Source organism: Lagenorhynchus albirostris, chromosome 15 (genome assembly GCF_949774975.1).
Source record: "Lagenorhynchus albirostris chromosome 15, mLagAlb1.1, whole genome shotgun sequence".
In the NCBI taxonomy this organism is placed as follows: Eukaryota; Metazoa; Chordata; class Mammalia; order Artiodactyla; family Delphinidae; genus Lagenorhynchus; species Lagenorhynchus albirostris.
Window position 1 is genome coordinate 52775637 of NC_083109.1, and position 23272 is coordinate 52798908.

Consider the following 23272-nt stretch of genomic DNA (forward strand, 5'->3'; position numbering starts at 1 on the left):
GTGCACCAAACAGAGTGCCGGAAAAAAGAAACACCCTTGAGTGCAGTACAAAACGTGACTCCCCAGGCAGAAGAGTTGGTTATTATTTATTGAACGCCTGTTGCAATCAAGTCACTATGCTAATAAGTGCTTTACTTGAATAATCATCTCGTTTGAGTCTCCCAACAGGCCTCTGACGGAGGAGCTATCATTCCTAGCTTGCCCAAGGTTCCACAGTTCAGAAATGAGAAATGAATCCAAATGTATGGGAAACCAAAACCCACGCACAGGACCGCTATACTATTCTGCCAAAGGGGGAGCCCGGCAAAAATAAATCAAAAAACAAAGTTGACAGTCTTCATCCTGACCCCTCAACACCAGCAGCAGAGATCTGGCAGAATCACAAAGGATTTTTTTGAGAAAAAGGAAATGTATGAACTGAAGTCACTTGCTACTTCCACAATAAATGTCACACGTCTATCCTAATTCCAGTGTGAACTGTCCCATCTACATGAGAATGTGTGTTTGAGGAGTAGGTACAAAACCCTCACTCTTCCTATCTTACCATTTAGGGAAGCAGTTCTGAAAGTGCGGTGTGCAGACCCCCATGGGTCCCTAAGACTTCTACAGGGTATCTGTGAGATCAAAACTATTTTCATAATAACACTAAGACATTATTTGCCTTTCTCAGTGTTGACATTGGCCTTGATGGTACAAAAGCAAAGGTGGTTAAGACTGCTGGTGCCTGACTAAACTGTGCTAGTCATCAGTGAGCTCTGTCTCACCACACACTTGCAGAAGGAAAAAATGGTCATTTGCACTTAAGAATGTCCTCTGATGAAGCAGTAAAATCGAATAATTGTGTTAAATCTTGAGTGTGTGTCCCTTTAACGTTCTGTGGGATGACATGGGAACAGCACCGCCCAGAGCACTGACGTGATTGGTTGTCACCAAAAGCATCTGCACACCTGTTTGGGCTGCAAGCTGAACTAGCTGCTTTTTTGATGGAACATCGTTTATACTTGACCCACAGACAGACTATGGTCACTCAGACTTGAGTATCTGGCAGACCGTTCCTGAAAAATGAATGAAATGAGTCTGTCGCTTCAAGGAAAACAACTGACAGTATTTGTTGCCAAGGATGAAACTCAAACTTTCAAGTGAAAACCAGAATTTTGGAAAGCTTTTATCTGCCACTGTGAAGCTGACATCGTCCCTATATTTAAAGACTTCGCTTCTGTCAACATTTGGAAGATCTGCATAACTCAAGAAACCATAATTTTCCAAATGACCAATACATGACGTTAGAAAATCACACCCGGGGAAAGGTTCGTTTAAAAATCCAACGGGGGCTTCCCTGGTGGCGCAGTGGTTGAGAGTCCACCTGCCGATGCAGGGGACACGGGTTCGTGCCCCGGTCTGGGAAGATCCCACATGCCACGGATCGCCTGGGCCCGTGAGCCATGGCCGCTGAGCCTGCACGTCTGGAGCCTGTGCTCCGCAACGGGAGAGGCCACAACAGTGAGAGGCCCGCGTACTGCAAAAAAAAAAAAAAAAAAAATCCAACGGGGTTTTGATAGCAGACGAAAAAACTGATTAGTAGGATTTCAGATTCCATATTGCAACTAACCCTTAAGAAACTACCACTTCTTGGATGTTGGTACAGTATCAAAGAAAAACATCCACAATTGTCTAAAACAGCTATCAAAATGCTCCTCCACTTTCCAATTATATATCTCTGAGAGCCAGATTTTCCACACATTCTTCAACATAGTGCAACAGACTGAAGGCCAAAGCAGTTAAGAAAATCCAGCTGACAGGCTTAAAAATGGCTAAATGGCTAACATGGTAAATATTTATTATGTGTGTATGTGGAATGACTATACTCTCACAATATCGAAATCCAAACAGAAATACCAATTAAGTCACCAATCAACAGAGAGACGAAAATTTAAGCACATGTGCACACACGATAGAAAATTCACTGTGTTCTTTTCAAGATTATTATTCCACAGCAAAGTACATAGGCGACACTAACCAGTAAGTAGAAATACAATTATTATTTGAAGGCTGGCTAGTAAATGAGAACCCCGAAATTTCTTTACTTATTCTATTTGCTTCTTTTTAATTTTTCCTTCTTAGTTATTCTACCTGAAAAGATTATCCTCCCTGCTTCATTCCACCTGAAATTCAGGGAACCATTCCCTTAACTTTCTTTGCCAAAGGCTAATTCTACTCAAAAGCTGGTCCTCAGAATTAACAGCTTGTGGGGGGGGGTACCTCCCTGGTGGCGCAGTGGTTAAGAATCCGCCTGCTAATGCAGGGGACACGGATTCGAGCCCAGGTCCGGGAAGATCCCACATGCCGCGGAGCACGGGTGCACTAAGCCTGTGTGCCACAGTACTGAGCCTGCGCTCTAGAGCCCCTGAGCCACAACTACTGAAGCCTGCGCACCTGGAGCCCGTGCTCCGCAACAAGAGAAGCCACCACAAGGAGAAGCGCACACCGCAACGAAGAGTAGCCCCCGCTCACCGCAACTCAGAGAAAGCCCGCACACAGCCATCCATCCATCCATCCATCAATCAATAAATATTAAAAAAAAAAGAATTAACAGCTGTGTGCGCCTCTGGAAGCCACATAATTTGGTCTGAAGGAGCCTGAATAAACGGTCATCGGGGGCTGCCTGAGCACCGACTCCACAGCTGTTTGTCGTCTCCGATCCCAGATGTCAAGCCAAATTTTCTGCTTCATCTTATCTCTGCCCCTTGCTACTCGAGAGGCTGTTTCGACATGCACAAGCGAGTCCGTGCAAGGACGCAGGTGAGCAGGGAGTTTCTCTTCAACATGACTTAAGAGCGAACACCAAGCGGTCAGCTGTGGGCAAGCACTACCGTGGCAAGGGTTACAAGCTATCCAAGCTACCAGTTGAAACCAGGGGTGCATTTGAGCAAGCAAACTGCACCCTAAACTAGTGTGTAGCCAGGGCTCCTAGCTGTAGCTGGCAGGGAACCAGGGAGCCCAGACTTCCAGTTTGGGACAGCTGCTGGCAAAAGCTGAAGCGCCAAGTATGTCTGTCCACTGTCAGTTTGAGGAGTGGCCCCAGACAGGGGCTAGACAGGGACTCTTCCAAGTGCCACCCATCAGCACATGGTGAAGGGCTCGGTCACTGAGGTGGCCAGTGGGTAACCATCTCTACCAATGCACATCAACAGATCTTTCCCCGAGCTAAAAGCTTGGTTTGGGGGGGAAGTCTTGTTTTGTTTCTGCACCTAACAATGCAGTAGCCTCGACATTCCCTTCTACAAATACATGAGTGTTGGTGTCGATTTGGAATGACTGTGCACCTTCGTTTTATCTTCCTAGTATTTAAGAGAAAATATGACTGTATTTTCTGACAGTTTCACTTTCTTTGTGACTCTCTACCTATGAAAGGAAAAACTAACAGTTCTAGACAACACTCCTCACCTTTTTGCTTGTGGCCCAAGACAGAACGGAACAGCCAGTACCCTCATGGGCCCGGTGGTATGTCCCAAATAGTGTGAAAGGATTCTTCTTCCCATCACTCAAATCAGACTATTTCTTCCTAATCTTTAATAATAATTGCCCCTCACTTTCTGGATCATTTCCAAAATCCTAGTTCTGTGCTGAAAATTCTTTCAATCTTCTCTCTGATTGGGCACCCTCTCTAAAATTTCACACACAAACTTTATCTTTTACTTGTTTATTGTCTGATCATCCTTTTAGAACAGAATCACCACGAGGGCAGAAATTTTGGTGTTTTGTTCACTGCTGTATCCCCAGCACCTAGAAATGTGCCCAAAACAAAATAAATTATCTGTTGAATGAATGAATGGACAAGCCAGGGGCTCCTGGCCTATTTCATATTTTACAACATGATTCTGCATTTTCCATTCACACCACAGAAACTTCAAAGGCCTCTCACCCATGACTGATGTCAAACTGTCCCCATGTCAATTCCAGAAACTTGAAAAGCCATTTCCGGTTCAAAGAATCAAGCCCCTTGCCTGCCCCCGTCATCTGTTTAAATACGGTTATAAATCCAATCCAGCTGATCTTACTGCTGCTCACATCTATCCCCTCATCTCCACTACCACTGCTGTTACCTTGGTCTAAGCCACTATTGCCTCTGCCTGGGATTTACTGAAACAGCTCACTAATCACCAACTCACATTCCCTAGAACTGAAAGAGTAAACTTTCTCAAATTGCAAATCAGATCACCTAAGCTTCCTGCTCGAAGCCCATCAGTGGCTACCCATTACCTACAGGATGGAATCCAAACTCCTTCCCAGGTAATCGCAGTCTTCCTTGTCCTGATGAACTACTTAAACTGCCCAGTCCACCAAGAAACGTAACCCCAAGCCTTTGCCCACGCTTCCTCCTCTGCACCGAATGTCCCTCTTTTATCCACTGGAAAGCCACTGCTCGACCTCAAGAACCCCCAGGTGCGTGCACCTCTCTACTGTATTCCCACCTCTGGACTCGACGATGTTTATACCCTCGAGCTCCCCCAAGTCACAAACCATCACGACTCCACCTGTGCGTCTATGGGGCCAGGCGCCGTGAAAGCACAACAAAGATGTTCTCGGGGTGAGTGAATGTGCAGAAATGATGAAAGTCCACTTCCCACAAAGCCTGTTCAGACAAATTACAGAGCGGCAGCTTCCTTTCACACTGCCAGGCTAGTGCTGGAATCCCCAGTTTATTCAATGGATATTCATTTCTACAGAATCCTCTACTGGTTATTTTTAACCCCAAGATCAGAAAAGGGGACAAAAGGACAAAACTGCCAACACTGCGTAGAGAAAAATATCTGCCACAAACCCAAAGATGGGCTAAAAGGAATCTTATGTATATAACCTTAGCCCTCTGTATGAAAAGGGTCTTCTACAAACTATGCTATCATCTCAACTGAGCAGATTTGTACAATGTCAGGAAAATTGAACTGTGCAGTTTCAAAAAAGGTCAGGAAGTTGTGTAGACATCCTCTATTACTGGGGTCCCGTCCAGAGGTTTTCAAAATGTGCTGAATAAAGCAAAAATCATGGTCTCAGGGAAACTGTTACAGGAAAGACTATCATACCAAAAAATCACTGGTTAAGCTAAGCCTTCTATCCTTCCCCATATCCCATCCAGTGCTAAAACTTTTCCTTATAAATATACAGTGTACACAAATTTAAAGAAAAGGTTAATTTACGAAATTTACACTATGTGAGTTTTTCCTAAAAATCAACAAACTCATTCTGGCTTTTCTTTTTTTTTTTTTTGGTCAGTGTCTTTGAGACCTTTGATCTGTAAGTTGAAAATAAAATTACACATAAATTAACAAAAATGGGTATTGCCAAAGAATCAAAGACCTGGCAATTTCCAGACATACTTAATGATTACATCTGTTTTTATTTTTGAAATTCAAGTAATACACTGTTCAAAGCACCACTTACAAAACTGCTATCATTGTCATACTTAATCTAATGTAGTACAGCGCTGCTCCATTCTCTGGAATCTGTCCCACAACCCCTGAGGACAGAGCCTGAGACACTCAGATCCCAAAGGTGCCAAAATGTCAAGCAGGGATTACATCCGCACCCCACTCCACTGGCACCTCCAGATTCCAGAGCAAGAGACACCCTCCTGCAAAGGAAGACACTTGTCACAGCAGAATCTCTTAAGCGAACTACAAAGTATAGTTTCTGACCTCATCAATGTAGCCTTGCAAGCTCTTGAGGCAGAGAGAATTATGAAGTGAAAATATATTTCTACTCTACCCACAAATTCTTCAACTGTTGGCAAAATTAACAGAATAAAGAAAAATTAGGATAAGAATAAAGCACCCTCACCAGATAATAGATAAGTAAATGACATGGAACTCCGATCACAAGCAGAGAAAGAAAATATCAACTGAGCACACGGGACTGTGTCAAGGCTGACAATTTACCCACGCCCTCAAACTCAATCACTTACCAGGGCTGATTTACACTATTACTTCTCCTGTCTCTGATTTAAGCTGTTACTTCTCCTTCTGAGGATTCCATTCCCTGGGGCTTTTCACTGTGTAATTATGCAACGTGGGGGCACCACAAAACACAATACAGCTTTACAAATGTTGGCTTTTTAAAAATTAATGTTATTTTCTCTACATACTTCCAAAATAGATGTTCCCCTCAATCCAGAAGACTTTAGTAAAATATAAGGACAATTTTAAAAAAGGATGGGAGAGGATGTTATTTAGAATTCTTACTTTTGATCCCACTTACTTATACATCATTTCCCAGACCTCAAAGATTTTTGCCCTAAGTGAAAATAAAAGAAAAATAAAATAAAAGAAGCAGCTCAGTGAAAACATAAAGAATAGCAGTAAGGAGCTTAAGACAGGGACACATCTGAGGGGTTGGGGGAGGGAGTCTAAACTTTCAAATCACCTGGTGGTCTGAGAAGTTCAATATTCTAAAATGCTGCAGTCTATAAGGTAAGACAAATACCATGATAAGAAAGCATTGTTAAATAAATGAAAGCTGAAAATGCAAACATTTTAAAAAAAGAGATCTAGGCAAAAGGCAGTGTGCACTTAGGGGTACATAATTTCATCTAATTCTCAAGGGTCTTACAGGGCTGAGCCGACTTCCTTATCCCAGCAAAGTGAGGCCCAGAGAGGAGAAAAGTTTTATTCTTCACATTTTTGGAAAAAGGCATAGAAAAACGTTTTGATGGGGCTTCAGGGTGACCAAATGGATCACAAAGGCAATTTCTTATGGTGTTTCAAAGTTTTGACCACTGAAAGGCTCCAATCCCCTTACACTCATCAGACCTGCCCCAGAATCTCAGAAACATTAACAGCCGACTGACAGGATACATATTGTCAAAGTTCTCCTTCCTTCAAAAAAAGGTGTCATCTATGTCAGCACTGTCAGGGTGTGAACAGATCTGTGATACCTCACTCACTGGGGGAAAAGTCCCACTGGTCCTGAGATGCCCCCATGATAAGGTGTCCGAGAACAACTGATCTGCCTCCAGATGCTGACAGTAGAAAAAGACTGTTTTGTTTTTCCAACACAAATGGGATTGGGGAAGGAGATGACAAGGCAAAGAAATGCACATACCTTTCAACTGGTCAGCAACAACGTTCTGGCCGAGGCGTTCAGTAACCTTCCCATCTTCCATTTCGTACCGGTCATCTAGGTATTTTGCAGTGGCCTCGGAAATGTGAACCTTGCCAGCCACTCCCAGCTGCTCCATGAGATTGGCCAAGTTCACATCATTGGACCACACGTCGAATTTAAACCTCCTCATGCCCAAGATGCCGCACAGGACAGTCCCCGTGTGAACCCCAACGCGCATGTTCACCATCTCTTTCTTCTCTTGGCAGAACTGCTCGATAGCCCTTATCATGCCCAAGCCCATTTCAATGCAGCAGTAGGCATGGTCGGCCCGAGGCTCGGGACACCCGGCCACACAATAGTAGCAGTCTCCCAGAGTGCTGATTTTCTCACACTTGGTCTCCTCGCACAACCGGTCGAAGCGGCCGAACAGATCATTGAGGAGCCCCACCAGGGCATGGGCGGACTTATTGGCACTCATCTTGGTGAAGCCCACAATATCTGCGAATAAAATACTGACTTCTTCGATCTGCTGCATTTTGAATGGGCGGAAGGCAATAGGGGCTTTCTGTATGGAAGACTTTTTCTTCCTGTTCTTGGGGCTGGAGGTGGCATGCCTTTTGACAGAATTCTCGCTCTCCTCGTCCCCCTGCTTCATCAAGTCATCAGCTATGATTCTTGGCATCACAGAATGAATCATCCTCTCTTTCAGCGCTTTTTCCACTTCCAGATCCTTTCCATGCATAATTGACTGGCCCACCTTGAGGAAGGTGCTCCTGGATCTCACCTGGGACATGATGAACAGGTGGATCCCAATGGCGTGAATGCAGACATGCAGCAGGGCTCGGCTCAGCAGCTCCCAGTGCAGGGCCTCTGCTCCAGGTGAGGGGAAGCAGCCTTTGTCTTGGAAATGATAGCCAAAGGTCTCAAAAAGAACAGAATAGGCCACTCCCAAAATCAAGCTCAAGTACAAAGGTAAGTGCATGACGGTGTAGAGCAAAAAGAGCACTTCAATGCACATAGAAAAGCTCCCCACTTGAGATAAGCAAGTGTCTGTGGGCCTGGCTGCCCGAGTATGATTGAAGCTGTCAACTCGTCCTGAGAAGGGCGTCAAAACCTGAAACTGGGAAGCCAGAGTCAGGGCGAACACCAGGAGGGTAAGAACCAGCGAGGTCCACACGTAATGCCGGGCGTACAGCTTGGTGAAGGTAAACAGAAAAAAGCCCACACACACCACGAGGAAGCACAGAGCAGGGGCTACCATGACAGTCAGTTTGGATCTCATGTGGACCCCAAAATAGATGCTCCAGAGAAGGCAGGCGAAGCCAATGTAGAAGAGCGCATACCGGAAGCGGCGCTGGGTCTGCGGGAAGCAGCGCTCCATGCAAGCCTCCTCCAGGTTCATGGAGTCGAATTTGGGGTCCCACCACCGGCTGGAGGCCCTCTCGAACAGCTGAGGCAGCTTCTTTTTCCTGCGCAGGCGGCCTCCGGCGCCCATTCTCCGGGGGACGCCCCCTGAGTCCCCGGAGCTGCTACAGCTGGAGGAGATGCTGTACTTGCAGTGTTTCGGGTGGCTGTTGGAGGACAGCTGCTTGGGGTTGATTTTGACCCTCACGCTGTTGCTGTCTCCGCTGGAGTCACAACTCACCTCGGTGCTGTGGTGCTGCAGCAGCTGTTGGTGGGGCGGGGAAGCCATGTTGCCGAGCGCTCGGAAGCCTCCCGGCCGGGGTCACCGGAACCTATCAGCGAGACAACCAGAGTTACACTGGCATCTGTTCCTGCAGGTACGCACACCTGAAGGCCACGAGCTCTACCGGTTTCCTAAGTGGGGGCCCCGGCGGTCTACTGGGAAAGGCACCGTCTGCTCACAACAACCGGGTAATGTCTGAGCGCCACTCCACCGTCCCCCCTCGAGGCCAACCGCAGCCACCGGGGCCGGACCTGGAACACACGGGGGTCCGAGCGGCGGCCGCCCCCGCGCCCGTCCAGCGCCGCCCGAGCCCGCGGTGCGTTTCCTACGCGCGCACTCGCCTGCTCCGCCGCCGGCTCCGGAGGGAAAGTCCAGCCGAGCCCTCTCACGCCGCGGGCCGCTCTCGCAAACACAGCTCTCCCGGCGGCGGCCGCGGGCCCCTCATGCTGCGCACAGAGCGGCGCCTCGGCCGCTTCAAGGCCGGCGGCCGGACCCCCGCCCCCGCCCCGCGCCCGGCGCTCTGCTGCTCCGCTGGCGGCGGGCGGGCTGCGAGGCCCGGCGCAAGTTTGCGGATCCCGCGGCGCTGCGGCCGCCCCCGTTGGCGCGGCTCGTCTAGCGGGGCCTGACCCGGCCGCACCGCCCCTCCCGGCCTCCGGGGCCAACCCCGCGCCCCGGAGCCGCCGGGCGCCGAGCGCAGGGCGCGGCGGGCGCGGGCCCCTCAGCCGGCGGCCCGTCCGCGGCGCTGCCGCAGAGCCCGCTCCCGGGACGTCCGCCTGCCCACGCCTGGGGCGGCCTCCCGAGCTAGAGATGCCGCCGCGGCCGCAGCCGCAGCCGAGCCCCTCGATGCCGCTGCCTCATGTCGGAAGAGCCGCCGCCGACGCCACCGCCACCATCTCCAGCCCCCTCCCTCTCCCCCTCCCGCTGTCACTGACAGACTCGCGCCCGCGCCGCCCCTCGCCCCGCCACAGCGCGCACGCGCGGCCCGCGCACGCCGCCGCCGGGCCCGGGTACGCGCACAGTGCGCGCGCCGGGACAGCAGAGCTGCGGGACGGGGGCGGGCCGCGCGCTGTGGCGCCGCCCTCCGCCCGAGGCCGCGCTGCGTCCAGGCCGCGGGCTGCAAGCACTGGTTGGGCTGCGGGACAGCGGGCAAGTTGAGAGGCTACCGTTCCCCGCGGCTCGACACCCCCCAGACCCGCTCCGGGAAACCTAAGGGCATCTGATAGTTAAGGAGCAACTGGGGTGTGACGTTTGGGATATGAAAATGTTTGCCCTCCTGCTCGGCACACCTTGTTTATAAATGAAAGTTTGCAACTATTGCTTGTGCCTAAAGGGAGGGTCCCCTTTCTTCATAAGCAATGAGCAAGTGTCACCCGCGGCCCTAGGCCCTCCCTGAGCGCGTTTGGGGCGACCACCGCAGTGCAATCCGAGCCCCAGCCCCTGCTGGCCCGGCCTGCCGGGCCTCCAGGGCGCGTGGTTGGCCCTAGAAAGTTGGTGACACTGAGAAGCAACTCCTCCAGCCCCAGGGAGAGTTTCCCTTCCCATCCTTGGGTCGTCTCCCCCTCCTCCTGAACAACTGTTTTTCCCTTTCCACAAATGAAGTTTTCAAAGGAGTCTGCTACTCCCGCGGCAGTGTGACAGTGGCCTCTCGAGCACTGTCTGCAATGTGAAGTACAGTCCTCTGCTCCCCAGGGCACCAGTCCTGACCCTTCTCCACACACTTCACAGTACCTCCTGCCAGTCATGGGGGTCTGCGCCCTCCTTGCCTCACCAGGTTTCACTGTTGAATTAGAAAATAAAGTATCAATAAAATGTGGCTTGTCTACAGCATGGAATACTATTCAGCCATAAAAAGGAGTGGTGTGCTGATTCATGTTGCAACCCAGGTGAACCTTGAAAACATGATGCTAAGTGAAAAAAGCCAGTCAGGAAAGACTGCATATTGTATGATTCCATATATATGAAATGTCCAGAATAGGCAAAGCCATAGAGACAGAAAGCAAATTAGTGATTGCCAGGGAGTGGGGGTGATGGGAATGAGGAGGCAGTGCTAGTGGGTGAGGGGCTTCTTTGGCGGGTGATGGAAATGTACCCCAACTAGATGGTGGTGGTCACACAACACTGTGAAAGTACTGAATGCCACTGAACTGTACACTTTAAAATGGTTCAAATGGTCAATTTTATGTTGTGTATTTTACCACAATAAAGAAAAAAGAAAACCAAAAAGTAACACAGTGTCTTTGCCATGGTTTTTCTGCAAAAAGTGCATAACCTCCATCTAATCATGAGAAAACATCAGATGAACCCAAATTGAGAAGTGTTTTTCCAAGTTATTTACCAGTACCCATCCAAAGTGTCAAGGTCATGAAAGACGAGTAAAAGACTGAGAAACTGTCACAAGTCACAGAAAACTAAAGGATACAACAACTCTGGATCGTGATTTGGAACCTGGAACAGAAAAGGCCGTCTTGGGGAAACGAATAATTTCTGGAGTTTAGTTAGTGGCGTTGAGTTGTGAGGTGTTAATTTCCTGGTTTGGATCATTGTACTATTGTTATGATTAGGCACGATGTTAACATTAGGGGAAGCTTGGGTGTATGGTATAGGGGAACTCTCTAGTACTTTTTGCAACTTTAAAATTGTTTCAAAATAAACATCATAAAAAGTTAAAAATAAACCTTTATTGAGCTTCAACTATGTGCCAGGCACTCTCACATATTCCATTTTTGCAGATGAAGAAATTTGAGGTTCAGAAGAGCAGAGTGCACAGCACAAGCCAGTCAGTGAGACAAGAATAGGAAACTTACATTGAACGAATGTGCCAAAAACCACTGGACGCTTTCACTTGTGACCTTTTTGGTCCTTACCACAGCCCTCTGAGGTAGATATCATTGTCCCTATTTTAGAGATGTGAAACTGGGGTTGGAGAGTGACATGTCCAAAGTCAGACAATGGGCTAGGGACAGAGTTCAGATTCAAAACCTGATCAGACTCCTGCAGCCATGAAGCTCTGAGCGGCCCAGGCACCACCCTCTGTGAGCTTCCAGGTGGCCCTGACTCCTCTGTTGACCAACCCAGCTGGACAGGCAGCCCTTGGAGACAGTGCTAACTGTGTACCTGCGAGCTCCCCATTCCTCATCTCCTTCAATAATCTGAAAGATTGCCTATCTGTGCTTTTCCTCCCTTCTGCAAATCATTTCAGTCCTCCCACCACTTCTGGTGACTTTGACATTATAAATCATGTCAGATTTTTAGACACAGGGAATGATCATACCCACCTCCCTCCTTCTCTTTTGTATGTCTTCTAGAAGCAGTTAGGCAGCATTCCCTGCTGTTGAATGTCCTCAATCTCCAGGTTAGGGCGTGAGCCATTCCCTAAACCCTTGGGATTGAGGACGATGTGCCTGGCACTGTGGGTTAGGTCCTGGGTGTACGATGATACACCATCTCTGCCTTTAAGGGGCTTGTAGTAGCTGGGAAAGATGCCAAGGGAAAGGGATGGGTTAAGAAAATGGAATCAAGATCCAAATGAGGCCTGTGTATTGTAATTGGTTGAGGTAGCTCTTATGTCTCCTTTTTTTTTTTTTTGGTTTATTTTTTATTGAGGTAACGAGATCTTGATTCAAACCAATCAACTCTATAAGATTTTATGAGGGCTTCCCTGGTGGTGCAGTGGTTAAGAATCCAGCTGCCAATGCAGTGGACACGGGTTCGAGCCCTGGTCCGGAAAGATCCCACATGCTGTGGAGTAGCTAAGCCCATGCGCCACAACTACTGAGCCTGCACTCTAGAGCCCATGCTTCGCAACAAGAGAAGCCACCGCAATGAGAGGCCTGCGCACTGCGACGAAGCCGGCACACTGCTCGCCACAACTAGAGAAAAGCCCGCACACAGCAACGAAGACCCCACACAGCCAAAAATAAATTAATCATTTAATTTTAGAAAAGATTTTATGAGAGAACCAGGGAAATCTGAACACTGTATTTGATGATTACTAATAAAATATTGTTATAATGGTAAAAAGAAGAGGAAAAAGGGGGAGGAGGGGAGGGGGGGAGGGGGAGAAGAAAGAAAGAAAAAGACAATGAAATTAATTAAGCTTGGTGACAGATTACATGTGACGGAGAGTTCTACAAAGGAGGTAACTATATTCTCATTCTCCCCCAGACCTGGAGGGTAGTTGCTGGAGGGCCCTGAGTCCCTTCTTCTCCACCCCCAGCATAAAGGTGCCTGATACCCTGAACGTACAGGGAAGATGCTTTCTCCAACCATCCAACCCGGGTTGCCACTAGATCTGCCAGGGTTTTCTCTCCATCTGTGATATGTGTAGAACTTCCACCCGGACACAACGTGAATCAGAATGCGTCCATACAAACTACAAAAGCTTTCGGAAAGCCTTGCTGGCCCCATCCTGTCATCCTCGCCCGCCCTCCCACGCGTGATCACCTGATCAGTGAGGACCTCTGCTCTGAGCTGCTAGAAGTCACCGGGGTGACAACCGTGACTGGCTCCGTATGGATGGAGCACCACATTATTTTTGGTTGTCAGGTGGGCAACCCTCTTGGAGAACCACCCACTGCTACAAGGGATTCCCCTCTCTTACCTGCTCATGTGTCCCAGGCTTTGATTACAAGCTTTGAGTCCTTTCTTCTTTCAACTGATGAGGGTGAGTTTGTAGGAATCTACCCACATTGTTTTTCACCATTGACTTCCTCCATCCTGTTGGCTGGTGACAAGTCTTGGGCAGCTGCCTTCACGCTGGCAGAAGATCAGATTTCTGGGCAAAACAAAAGAAGATCAATTAGAGAAGATAACCAAAATCCCTTGCAGACTCCTCTATAATCCAGGAGTCTTCAATCTAGTCGTGTATATAGATTCTAAATCCTGCTGTGCCTGGTACATAGCCCAATAACACCTTATTGAACGAATGCATGCAGGAATTAAAAGAGATAAGATGTATGTGGGGGACTTTCCTGGTGGTCCAGTGGCTAAGACTCCTCACTCCCAATGCAGGGGACCTGGGTTTCCCTGGTCGGGAAACTAGGTCCCACATGCCGCAACTAAGAGTTGGCATGCCGAAACTAAAAGATCCTGCATGGGGCAACTAAGATCCGGTGTAGCCAAATAAATAAATATTTAAAAAAAAAAAAAAAGATTTATGTGAAATAGTTGAGCTCCCCAATACTTTTTTTTTTTTTGGTTTTTTGGTTTTTTTTTTTGCAGTACGCAGCCCTCTCACTGTTGTGGCCTCTCCCGTTGCGGAGCACAGGCTCCGGATGCGCAGGCTCAGCGACCATGGCTCACGGGCCCAGCCGCTCCCCGGCATGTGGGATCTTCCCGGACCGGGGCACGAACCCGTGTCCACTGCATCAGCAGGCGGACTCTCAACCACGGCGCCACCAGGGAAGCCCTTTAAGCACATTTTAAATCCTGGAAACATTAAAAGCTTGGAAACCACCTTTTCCTCCCTTCTTGAGTTACACGGAGGCACGTTCAAAGACAAAGGTTATAGGTGCATCAGGACACAGATAAACACAGTGTAAATCATAATGCAAGCACCTTGGGTTTATGAAATACTCTATGGTTTGCAAGAGATTTGTGCCTATACTCCTCCCTTTGATTCTCATGGTAGTGCTGGGTGGCAGGGGGACAGGACACACTGGCCCCTGGCACAGAGACAGGTACCGAGACAGGGGGTAGGTCCTGAAGGTCCAGAGTGTTTCCAGTGCAGAAGGGGGTCTAGATTCCCAGGCCCACCATTCTCTCGGCTCCACCCTGATAGTAGTAAGTACTATTACTATCGCTTGCTCTGTGTCTGGCATTTTCCATTTACTACCTCATTCAATCCTTACCCACCCTTTGGGGAAAAAAATGTTTAGCCAACAAACACTCCAGGAAGGATCTGAACTCAGATGAGTCCCCGAATGCCACCTTCTAAATCAGTGGCATTCAGTTTACTCCAGTTCCATCCTGTCCCAATCTGCTCATCTGTGTTTGGTCCCAGGTACATACAGGGTACTGTGCGGCTGGGCAGCAGGCTGGAGGGGATCAAGCTCCCAGGCCAGGCCAGGGCTGGTCTTGCTTCCCTGACCCACACCCATGACTGGGTGAGGTACTGGTGTCCTGGGGCTGCTGTAACAAATTACCACAAATTTGGTGGCTTAAGACAATAGAAATTTAATTCTCTCACAGCTCTGGAGGCAAGAAGTCCAAGATAAAGGTGTCAGCAGGGCTGTGCTCCCTCCGGAAGCTCTGGAGGAGGACCCTTCCTTGCCTCTCCCAGCTTCTGGGAGCTCCCGGAGTTCCTTGGGGTGGGGGCTGCATGGCTCCAGTCTCTGCCTCCATCCTCAAGTGACCCCTCTGTCTCGGGATCTCCAATCTCCCTCTGTCTCACTCTTATAAGGACAACTGTCATTGAATTTAAGGCCCACCCAGACAACCCAAGAGGATCTCATGATTTCAAGTTAATGACATCTACAAAGACCCCTTTTCCAAAGAAGGTCACATTCACAGGGACCAGGGGTCTGGAGCTGGGGGGACACTTTTCAGTCCACTACAGGAAGGAGGCAGGTCGGCCTGCAGTGTCACCCTGTTCTTGCAGTGGTAGCTGCTCCGGCCACAACCCTAGGATGGGCCAGGCCTCCGGCAGGCAGGCAACAAAACCAAGGCCGGGCGGTCTGTCATCCAAGAATCGGGGAACAGGGCTGGCATGCTGGTGCCCGGGGCAATGGGCGAACACAGTGCAGGTCTAGGCAGGAGAGAGATCACTGGTTCCTGAGATTCAGGGAGGTTGGGGACAGAATGCTAATTTCAAAGGCCCAGGGCAGCGTTGCCAGGACAGCGTAAAACCTCATTCCTGGGCTGCTCAAGTATCCCGAGAAGGCGGAAGTCGTGTTATCCCCTGTGGCCGGGCCACAGGGCCCTGCAAGGGAGAGGGGGCCAACCTTGCTTGACTAAGCAGCCCAGAGCTGATCTTCCTCCTCAGCCTTATCAGCTGAGCCTGTGGTCACAGTGCCGTTTGCAGGACTGTGGCCCCACCAGTGCTCAGACAGGGATGGTGGCCATGCAGGAGTGTCCCGGCCACCAGGACAGGGACACAGCAGAGAGCTGGCAGGTTTCCATCCTCCCTGGCTCAAGGTGGAGTCACAGATGCCTGGCCACAGGCAATTCTGGACTTCGGTTACATTCAACAAACCTGCTACCTGCTTCCAACAAGCAGGGAAGGGGGAGAAGGCATTGGCAGAGGAGGGGATAAGCCTTGAGGACCTGCAAGTCTCGGTAGGGCTCAGGGAAGGGGGCAGAGTCTCTTGGGGATTCTGGAAGAGGCAGCATGACTGTGTGAAGCCGAAGTGGTGGGCTCTGCAGTGGGACTGCCCGACTTCAAACCACAGCTCACTGTGCAACCTTGGGCTAGTTACTCAACCTCTCTCAACATAGGAGCTCTGCTCTATAAACTGAGACCCAAAATAGAAACTACTTCACACAGTTATTATGAGGATTAAATCAAACGAGCCAAAGAAAGCACTTCACACAATACCTGGTATGTCAGCCAGTTCACAACAGCAACATCGGAGGTGAGTCTTGCAGGAGGGTGTGAAGGTTAACTTCATGTGTCAAACTGACAAGGCCATGTCGCCCAGCTGTGTGGTCAAACATCAGTCTTGGTGCTGCTGTGTGGGTGTTTTTCAGACGTGCTTAACGTTTAAATCCACAACCTCTGACTCAAGCAGACCATCTTCCCTAATGTGGGTGGGCCTCACCCAATCAGTTGAAGGCCTTAAGAGAAAAGACTGAGGTCCCCCAAGGGGAAGAAGTTCTGCATTCGGACTAGACAGCAACTTGGACTCATGGACTTGCCTGACTCTCCAGCTGCCGCTTCTGCCGTGCATTTCCGACTTCCCGGTCCCCACAACCTCCCTCCGTAAACACATGTCCCCTTGGCTGTTTCTCGGGAGACCCTGACCGACACACCAACACTGAGTCTTCCAACCCATGTGCACGGCTAGGGGGCTCCCCATGAGGGAGGAGGCAGCACTCGGTCACGGGAGAGAAAAGGACGTCCAAGCCAAGAAGGCGCCTGCCCCACCAGGGGCTTCAAGGGACGAGAGGCAGATGTCACCACCTCACAGTGAAGCCCGAGGCTCAGGGCTGAAGGGACTTGTTCAACGTCACCAACTCAGAACGGAGCTGCTGGGCCTGAACCCGGATCTGCCCGACTCACAAACCCGGGGCTTCTCCCATCAATCAAGTGAATGTCATCCATGTGGGGTGGGGGGGCGAGGAGAGGAATTAGCAGGGCAGGGAAGAGGGTGGAGGGCTGTGACAGGGGGCGGGGAGTACAGGACAGAGAGAGGGTCAGAGAAACCACAGGAACCCAAGCCAGGCAGATGGGGAGGGTGAGCCCAGCACTGCTTAAAGAGTTGACTGCATTTGATTTAAACACGCCCTGTTTGGGCTCCATATCAATTCTCCCCTGGGTCTCCAGCCTGCCACCTGCCCTGCAGACTTCAGATCTGCCAGCCTTGCAATAGTGTGGGCCAATTCCTTAAAATAAATCTCCCTGTGGATGGGTGGATGGGTGGATGGGTGGATGGGTGGATGGGTGGATGGATAAATAAATAGATGGATTGATGGATGGATAGATCTAGATATACAGATACCTCTAGATAGATCTAGATCACCCATTTATATTACCTATCTATCTATTCATCCATCTACTATGTACACACCTGTTGGTTCTGTTTCTCTGGGGAACTCTAATAGCGGGGGCAGTAGAACCAGTGTCCAGGAGCCACAAGGATAAATGTCCCAGAGAGAGGTCCGAGCAGGTGGGCTGTTCTGGGGAGGTTGAGCAGGCCAGCTGGGCGCAGGGCAGAGGGGACATGAGGCAATTAAGCAGGACAGGCAGGGTGGGACCATGTCAAGAGGAGGCATGTGTGTGCCGGAGCTGCCCTGGCAGAGGCAGCCCTTCACAGAGCACATCGGCAGGATGCCCCCACCCACTTCTGTCTGCTTTCACAGATAGAACCAGGGCGCTGCAGAAACATGCTTGCGAAGAGAAAGGAGCCTACCTCTCATCCACCAATGATGTCATGCACAGATGCAGACACATCCCTGCCTGAGGGCACCATGGCTCAAAGTCAGGAGGAGGCAGAAACGCTTGGGAGGCGGCTTTGCAAGTCTCTCTTTGGAATCTGGGTGCAGCCGCCCTACACGCGGATCTGGAATGTGCCCGCAGCGAAGGGACTTCCTGCACATTTCTGAGGTTCAGGGGATTCTGAAGGTAGGGGCTGGCATGAGAGAACAGCCTCCTGGGACAGAGGCTCCAAAAGGCAGGCAGTGGGAGCTGGTTTCACGGGAGCCCTGCTCACAGCCCGGGGCCAGAAACATCATCCCCACCAGACACGCTAAAAGCCGACCAGGGCACAGGTCGGCTGAACAGACCTCATGGCCAGTTCACGAGAGAAAATAGCCCAGTGGCAAAGTGGAGTTATTCAGTTCCAGAGGCTTCTCTCTTCTTTTTTTTTTTTTTGCGGTACGCGGGCCTCTCACTGTTGTGGCCTCTCCCGATGCGGAGCACAGGCTCCGGACGCGCAGGCTCAGCGGCCATGGCTCACGGGCCTAGCCGCTCCGCGGCATGTGGGATCCTCCCGGACCGGGGCCCGAACCCATGTCCCCTGCATCGGCAGGCGGACTCTCAACCACTGCGCTACCAGGGAAGCCCGTTCTCTCTTCTTTATTAACAGGCTTCCCACTGGGAATGGATGCTATGCTTGCCCTTCCTAATGGCTGACTGCTATAATATCATACATTTGCACCCATTCTTTCTTCCAACTGTATAAATGCCAAGATAGGACAAGGACAGAGCAGAAGTCACAAAGCTCGAGTTTAGAACATCAGGGCCAGAGTTCCATTTCTACATGGAGGCCTAGTTATACTGCAAAAAATCCTCATGTTCCAAAACACCTAAAAAGAAATATATATTTTTTTATTCTGGTAACAGAAACATAAAATTTACCATTTTAACCACTTTTAAGTGTACCGTTCGGTGACATTAAGCACATTCATATTATTGTTCAACCATCACCTCCATCCATCTCCAGAACTTGCTCATCTTCCCAGACTGAAACTCCGTCCCCATTAAACACTACGTCTCAATTTCCTCCCTGTTCCCAGGCCTTGGTAACCTCTATTCTACTTTCTGTTTCAATGAGTGTGACTATTCTAGGCACCTCATCTAAGAAAAATCATACAATATTTTTCCCTTTGTGTCTGATTTATTTTACTTAGTATAATGTCTTCAAGGTATATCCATGTTGTAGTGTGTGTCAGAATTTCATTCCTGGGGACTTCCCTGGTGGTCCAGTGGGTAAGACCCTGCGCTCCCAATGCAGGGGGCCCAGGGTTCAATCCCTGGTCGGGGAACTAGATCCCGCATATGTGCCGCAACTAAGAGCAGGTGCAGCCAAAATAAATTAAAAGAATTTCATTCCTTTTTAGGGTTGAATAACATTCCATTGTATGCATGTAGCACATTAATTCAATGTACATTTGGACTGTTTTCACCTTTTCACTACCTTGGATAATGCTGCTATGAATGCTGGTGTACAAGTATCTATTTCGAGTCTGCTTTTTCTTGACTTAGTGATTTTTTTCTGAGTGTGAAAATTATTGATATTAAGTTTTTCATTATTATTTATCTTATTATCTTTATAATCTCTGTTGCATTTATGGTTACGTCCCCTTTCTAAATCTTTATACTATGTAATTGAGACTTCTTTTTTTCTGGATCATCTTGTCAGAGATTTACCAACTGCATTACTCTTTCAAATAGTTAATCATATTAGTTAGAACTGGATTTGGCTCTGGGTTACAGAAAACCTCCAAAGAGCAGTGACTTAACATGCTGTCACTGTGAAATGTCCAGGGCTGGTCTGGCCGTCTACAGTGTCAGAGAACCAGGCTCCCCCGATCTGTTGCTCTTTCATTTCCAAGGAAGGAAAAGTCGCTGCCCAATATCCAAAGATCACCCTGTTGTCCAAGACAGTTTCTGGAGCTCCAGACAGGAAGAAGGAGAAGGGAGAGAAGAAAGGCACACCTTCTTTCTTCCATCTCCTGAGAACTGCACACACCACCTCTGCTCACATTTCTTTGGCCAGAACACAGTCATATGGCCAATCAACTTGCAAAAAGTCAAAGAAACGTTTTGTCGTTTTCTCCTCTCCATATTTTGCTTTCAACTGTCAATTATCTTTCAAAGAAATATTTTTAATGAGAAAAACTCTTCTATTTCACCCCTCCAGTGGTCTGTGTTCCTATGTGTACCTCTAAGTTTCCATCTGCTTTCACTTCTTTCTGCCTGAAGAATATTCTCTAATATTTCTCACAGTGCCTATCTGCAGGGAACAGATTCTCTCACCTTTTGTGTATTTGAAAATGTTTTCTCAAAGACGAATTTCACTAGATACAGATTTCTAGATTGATAGGGTATTTTTATTTTAGTGCTTTAAAGATGTTGTTCCAGCGTCTTCTGGCTTACACTGTTTCTGACAAGAAATCTGCAGTAAAAGTCTAACTTTTGTTCTTTTTTTTTTTTTTTTTGGCCATGCTGTGCAGCTTGTGGGATCTTAGTTCCCAACCAGGGATCGAACCCGGGCCCTTGGCGGTGAAAGCATGGAGTCCTAACCACTGGACCACCAGGGAATTCCCTTTGTTCTTTTTTATTTTTTGTGCAGTACGCGGGCCTCTCACTGTTGTGGCCTCTCCCGTTGCGGAGCACAGGCTCTGGACGCGCAGGCTCAGCAGCCATGGCTCACGGGCCCAGCTGCTCCGCGGCATGTGGGATCCTCCTGGACCAGGGCATGAACCTGTGTCCCCTGCATCGTCAGGCGGACTCTTAACCACTGCACCCACAGGGAAGCCCTGCTCTTCTATTTTTAATGTATCTTTTTTTCTCTCAAATTTTAAAAGCTTTTTGTCATTATCAATGTTTTCAGCAATTTGATTATGATGTGTCTTGGTTTGGTTTCATTTTTATTCTTCTTGGGATTCTTTGAGTGTCTTGGATCTGTGGATTTATAGTTTTCATCACATATGAAAAACTTTGGCCATTTTCTCTTCAAATACATTTCTTTCCTGACCTTCCTTTTTCTGGGACTTTAATTACATGCAAGCACACATACACATACTGCTTCATATTGTCCCACAGGTCAGAGAAGATCTGGTGGAGTTTTTTTCCTTTTTCTTTCTGTGCTTTACTGTGGATTGTATCCATTACTATGTTAACAAGTTCACTGATCTGTTCTTCTGTAGAGTCATATCTGCTATTAATCCCATCTGGTGAAATTTATGTTTCACATACTGAATTTTTCAGCTCTGTAAGATCTATTTAGTTATATTTTTATATCTTACACTTCTCTCATAATTTCCTTTAAGTCCTTGAGCATATTTACAGTAGGTGCTTTAAAGGTCTTGTCTTTTAAGCATATCATCTCTGTCATTTCTGTTTCTATTGACTGATTTTGCTCTAGATTATAGGTCATATTTTACACACACCCCGCCCCATTTTCATGTCCATGTCCATGTCCATGTCATCAGATGCTGGACATTGTAAATTCTACATCACTGAGTGTTAGGTTTTGTTCGAACAGGTAGTTGGGTTACTTGCAGATTAAGTTAGTTCTCTCAAGGTATGTTTTTAAGCTTTGTTTGGACAAGTCTTTAATATCCTTTACTCTAGAAATAGTTTAGCTCAATTAGACCCTTCTAGAATCTCTAAGAATGTCCTGTGTATTCAGTGAGGACTCTCCACCCTAGCTGCTTGAAACTCGAATACTTTCCAGGCCTATGGGAACTCCAGGAATTGTTGACTTTACAGTTCTCCAGTTGTCCTTTGACCAGCCTCATGTAGTTTTACCCTATGTATATGTAGAGATTACAGGATTGATGCAATTTTTAAATAGGGTGATCAGGGTAGGTCTCACTGAGAAAGGAACGTTTGGGCAAAGATTTGAAGGATGTGAGGGAGTGAATCATGTGGCTATCGGGGAGCAATGTCCCAGGCAGAGGGAAGAATCAGGGTGGTAGGAATGGCTTGCAGACAGGAACCCACCTGGTGGGTTCCAGGAACAGAAAGGAGGCCAGTGTGGCCCCAGTGGAGTAAGCCAGGGGGAGAGTCACAGGATGTGAACTCACAAAGGTCATGGGGATTATAAGCCACCATAAGGACTTGAGGTTGTACTCCAAGCAGAATGGGGATCTGGAGAATTTTGAAAAGAATTGAGGGGACTTCCCTGGTGGTACAGTGGTTAAGAATCCACCTGCCAATGCAGGGGACACGGGTTTGAGCCCTGGTCCAGGAAGATCCCACATGCCGCAGAGCAACTAAGCCAGTGTGCCACAACTACTGAAGCCAGTGTGCCTAGAGCCCACGCTCCACACAAGAGAAGCCATCGCAATAGAAGCCCACACACTGCAACAAAGAGTAGCCCCCTCGCCGCAACTAGAGAAAGCCCACGCGCAGCAACAAAGACCCAATGCAGCCAAAAATAAATTAATTAATTTTTAAAAAAGAAAAGCATTGAGAGGAGTTATGTGATTCGTCCTACATTTTTAAAAAAAGAATCCCTCGGGCTTCCCTAGTGGCGCAGTGGTTCAGAATCCGCCTGCCAATGCAGGGGACAAGGGTTCAAGCACTGGTCCAGGAAGATCCCACGTGCCGCGGAGCAATTAAGCCCGTGCACCACGGCTGCTGAGCCTGTGCTCTAGAGCCCATGGGCCATGGCTACTGAAGCCTGTGCACCTAGAGCCTCTGCTCTGCAATGAGAGAAGCCCACGCACCGCAGCTAAGAGTAGCCCCCACTCACACAACTAGAGAAAGCCCGCACACAGCAACAAAGACCCGACCGAGCCAAAAATAAAAAAATAAATTTCTTAAAAAAAAAAAAAAGAATCCCTCTACTCACTGTGTTGGGCATAGATTATAAGTAAGGGCAGAGGCAGGAAACCCAGCTAGGAGGCTATTTCAGTGGCCCAGGTGTGAAATGACGGTAGCTTCGCTTTGCATAGTACCAGTGGATGGAGTTAAAAGTGGTTTAGGTTCTACATATATTCTCAAAGTAGAGCCAACAGGATGTGCTCATGGATCTGACAAGGAATGTGAAAGAAAGAGGAGTCAAGATGACTCCAAGGTTATCAGCCTGAGCAAGTGACGAGAGGACAGAGAAGACATTCGTGCAAAGGGGGCTCAAGCCTGGTTGCTCCTGCTGCTCTCATGAAAGTGAGTGGCTACGAACACTGAAAAACTCTCCATCTCATTTCACACCCAGTGGTGATCTGCTGACCACACCCCATCACACATCCATGTAACAAACTCCCCAGGCAGCCCCTTGATCAGAAGCTGACTTGCACCCAGCAGGCAGCCTGCTTGCTTATGTCGGCAGCAAATGCCATTCACATGTCAGACCACTAGTAAGAGTGGAAAAGAAGTGATTA

The 23272-nt window shown here is 48.6% G+C and overlaps 1 protein-coding gene and 1 long non-coding RNA gene across 2 annotated transcripts in view; both read right to left on the reverse strand.

Moving 5' to 3' along the window:
* ADCY9 (adenylate cyclase 9) overlaps positions 1-9260 on the reverse strand; it is a 130593-nt gene extending 121333 nt beyond the window's left edge. The window contains exons 1-2 of the mRNA XM_060122697.1: positions 9124-9260; positions 7096-8831 (exon numbers count right to left, since the gene is read on the reverse strand). Of these exons, the coding sequence (XP_059978680.1) occupies positions 7096-8788 (1693 nt within the window). The 5' untranslated portion in view covers positions 8789-8831; positions 9124-9260. The remainder of the gene's footprint in view (positions 1-7095; positions 8832-9123) is intronic.
* A 4131-nt stretch (positions 9261-13391) lies between these two features.
* Positions 13392-23272, reverse strand: part of LOC132506166 (uncharacterized) — a 38624-nt gene continuing 28743 nt past the window's right edge. The window contains exon 3 of the long non-coding RNA XR_009535738.1: positions 13392-13556. This is a non-coding gene — a long non-coding RNA (uncharacterized LOC132506166). The remainder of the gene's footprint in view (positions 13557-23272) is intronic.